The 3682-nt window shown below is 36.6% G+C and overlaps 1 protein-coding gene across 3 annotated transcripts; it reads left to right on the top strand.

Moving 5' to 3' along the window:
* Window positions 1-464: 464 nt before the first annotated feature.
* btf3l4 (basic transcription factor 3-like 4) lies at window positions 465-2757 on the top strand. 3 transcript variants are annotated; one of them, XM_060878505.1, is made up of 6 exons: window positions 465-557; window positions 1569-1630; window positions 1762-1875; window positions 1977-2178; window positions 2265-2324; window positions 2417-2757. In XM_060878505.1, exons 2-6 carry the CDS (start codon window positions 1577-1579, stop codon window positions 2461-2463), a joined length of 477 nt encoding a protein of 158 aa, XP_060734488.1. In that variant the 5' UTR covers window positions 465-557; window positions 1569-1576; the 3' UTR covers window positions 2464-2757. The 3 variants fall into 3 exon arrangements, with proteins under 3 accessions (XP_060734488.1, XP_060734492.1, XP_060734501.1); XM_060878509.1 differs by having other exon boundaries at window positions 522-557; window positions 1502-1630; XM_060878518.1 differs by having other exon boundaries at window positions 527-549.
* The last annotated feature ends 925 nt before the right edge of the window (window positions 2758-3682 follow it).

The raw sequence follows: 3682 nt of genomic DNA on the forward strand, positions 1-3682 counted from the left end.
ATAGTATTCCTACATTTAGAAGAGAACCATCAGAAAGTTACACACACAATTTGGATGTGATTTTTTTTTGTCCTGTACGTCAAATATATGAAGGCTCTGCCAGAACAACAAAACATGTGAATATCACAATTTATTGAAGTACCACATTTTAAAAACTCATTATTTCACATCAAGACCTGTGAAGTCTCTGATTATTCGAAGTGACATTGTTTGAAAATATTTTACTAAGTAGAATTTTGATGGTGTTAATATTTGTGTTGTCGTGTTATTAACGTATACAGCCTCTATAAATGTGTTAAACGGGTTTGTACACTGAAATATACATTAAATGAATAAAAAAAAAATGACTTAACTGTGACCACAAAGGATGTTAAGTGGTTTGTCATGTGTTTGTGCTCGTTCTGTGAAGAAGAGATTTTGTGTGTCACTCCACCAGGGGCAGCAGCGTTATAACCCCTTTGTACGCACGAGCACGTATAATAAAAGTGACGTAATGGTGTCATCATTTCCGCCTTCTTCTTTGTCGCATGCTTTTCTGACCAGCTGTAGGTAAAAAGGTTTGTATTTTTTCTACCTGAAAACTGCCCAATTTCAGGGCGTTTGAGTAGTCACTGTTAAATCGTAAGCTTAAAGTTACGTGTTTAATCTTTTCTCTGGGTACATGAAGTCTTTGAATGTGTTGACACTACGGAGTGTTTTCATCCTGAATGCACAGGCAGTTAGCCTTTAGCCAGTTGACTTAATAGCGACATAACGTTTGTTATCGACTTAAACGCCGTTGACTGCCTCGAGTTTATTTTATATTTTTATATATATATATATATATATAGAGTGAGCGATATAGCAACATTAATCCAGCCCAGATTCCAGCGAGCTAACAGTTGACTACGCTATATCAAGCCCCATCAGACATTTTCTTTTCGTTAATTCTTTCTTCACCAAGCGGATTGTGTCGATGCTGAAATCTGATTGGCTGAGTTTCGATTTCTATGTTAATACGGCACGTTTTAAACCAATAAAGCGTGACCGTAAATGTTTTCACGTTGCACTGAATTAATTAGGAGACTGAATAACATTATTGCGGATATTCTTTAGAATGGACTAATTATTCAGTTGTTAAATATTCATTTCATAGTATTGTTTTTTTCGCCACTTTAAATAAACCGTTTTCCAAATCGTCCAATCATGTTCTGTGTATTAGAATATCATATTATTTTGATTTATTTATGTTGACTAATGCACTACTTTGTGTGGTGGAAGAATAATGCATTTTCTTTCTTTATTGTTTTTGTTTGTTTATACTTTTTTTTAAGCTTTGTTTACCTTATAATAGTGCAGAAATGGTTAACTTTTTTTTTTTTTTACTTTGTTTACCTCATATAATAGTGCAGAAATGTCTCAGTATTATTGCTCAAGCAAGAATAATGTACTAAAGATTAGCATTTGTACAGCAGTTCTTGTAATAATTATTCTATAAATTAAGTGTTGCTTGTTGTCACAGCCAACACAGACAGGTGGAAGGAAACGCGCAGTGAAACGTCCCAATTAATGTCATGTATTTTTTCCAGTAGACAAAATGAATCAAGAAAAACTGGCTAAACTTCAAGCCCAAGTCCGAATAGGGGGCAAGGTAAAATGAACCTTTATGATTTAAGTTTTTATCCTTAATTCTGGCAGCTAACACACACCATATAGTATTTCTGTAACAAATTATTAGACACCACACCAAATGTTTCTAAATCTAGTGTCCTCTCTTCTCAGGGAACGGCACGAAGAAAGAAGAAGGTTGTTCACAGAACGGCAACCGCAGACGACAAAAAACTTCAGAGCTCGTTAAAGAAACTTGCTGTGAATAACATTGCAGGCATTGAGGAGGTCAAGTATTACTGTCAAAAGTCAACCGTATGATTAAAGTTGAGAAACAGTATTGCTCATGGAAATGGACTTGAGTCTAACGTTCACATCTGTGTTTTCAGGTAAACATGATCAAGGATGATGGTACAGTGATCCACTTCAATAACCCCAAAGTGCAGGCTTCTTTGTCGGCAAACACGTTCGCCATCACAGGCCATGCAGAGACCAAGCAGCTGACAGAGATGCTTCCTGGCATCTTAAGTCAACTAGGTGCAGACAGTCTCACGAGTCTGCGCAAACTTGCTGAGCAGTTCCCCAGACAAGGTGGGTGCAAATGATGTACAGTAGAAAGAGTTTTATTTATTTATTGTATTCATTAGGTAATTTACCTATGCCTTTTGTGTCTAAAGTTCTTGAAAACAAAGCCCCTAAAGCAGAAGACATCGATGAAGAGGATGATGATGTTCCAGGTGAGGCATATCACATTTCATTTTTTGTATGAATGTGAAGAACTCCTTTATGAATCTGCATGAACCTGACACAGTTTCTCTCCTCTACCCAGATCTGGTAGAGAACTTTGACGAGGCATCAAAGAATGAGGCTAACTGATTGCACATCATTAACTGGTACTGCAGTTCAGGACAGAGCCTGTTGCAGTATTTTTAAATGCGAAAACCGACATATCAACACTATCCAATGAACCAGAGACTTTTGTATTTTAAATTGGCTCTCGTGCCCAGATAATGCTCCTCAGTCAGTCTCTTGCACTTAAACAAGATGATGGTAACATTAAGATATGGCTTAAGGTTCTGAACGAATACGATATTGTTGATCTTGATCACGATTGACTGAAAGCTAGTCTTAATTATTTTTGTCAGTGAAACAATAAATATTCAAACCTTTTAGTGTTGTGATTTTTATTGCTGCTTAAAGATTATTCTTTGTATTCAGTTGTGCTCAGAAGCTGAGAAACAAGGAAAAGGATGATTCTCTGATGAATGGTTGAAGCATTTATGCTTCTGAGACTACTTTACTCTTAGTTCGGGGAGTCTGAAGCTTCCAAGAATGCTGTATGGGACACCTGTATATTCAGGGCTTTCCATGTATAGAAATTTTGCTTTTTTAGAATAATTAAAATCACCACTGGGCCTGCATAGTATTAGAAAGATTAGCAGAAACCAGAGGAAATCCACATGGATGAAGAAGGAACATGCAGCATACCTGCTGTGCTGTCATGCAGATAAGATATGCAAAGTAGAATTTGTTAAAATAATGTTAAATGAATGTGAAGTTGCAGTGAGCTACATGTTAAGACGTTAACTGATTGTAAAATAATATTCCGGTTTGTAGGATTTGGTTACATACACATATAGGGCCAAATGTTTAGACTCCTGACAATCATGAGTTTATTCTTCCAAACGTTAAAAGCACACAGTGATAAAATGTTTTTGTATACTGTAGCATTACAATTTCACTTCAATGAATCTAAGAGGCACAAACCCTTTGCACAAAACGAGCTCCATGAAGACACGTTGTGTTAGGGCTGAAGTAGAAGAACTCATATATCCTGCACAGATCCTTGAGAAGAACTGAAACACTGCCTTACACACCCTCACACACTGGTACGCACATCAGTACAAATAGTGATCTCACTAAAACCTTTCTGCCATGCTCCAAAATGTATTGAAAGCCTTTTCCAGACGGGTAGAGGTTATTATATGTACATGTGAAATGAGATGTTCAACAGGAACATAGAGGTTCGATGTCCACAAACTTTTGACCACACTTTATAGCCGGTATTGTCTTTAAGAAGGTGTACCATATGGAA

The sequence above is a fragment of the Tachysurus vachellii genome, chromosome 1, assembly GCF_030014155.1.
Source record: "Tachysurus vachellii isolate PV-2020 chromosome 1, HZAU_Pvac_v1, whole genome shotgun sequence".
In the NCBI taxonomy this organism is placed as follows: domain Eukaryota; kingdom Metazoa; phylum Chordata; class Actinopteri; order Siluriformes; family Bagridae; genus Tachysurus; species Tachysurus vachellii.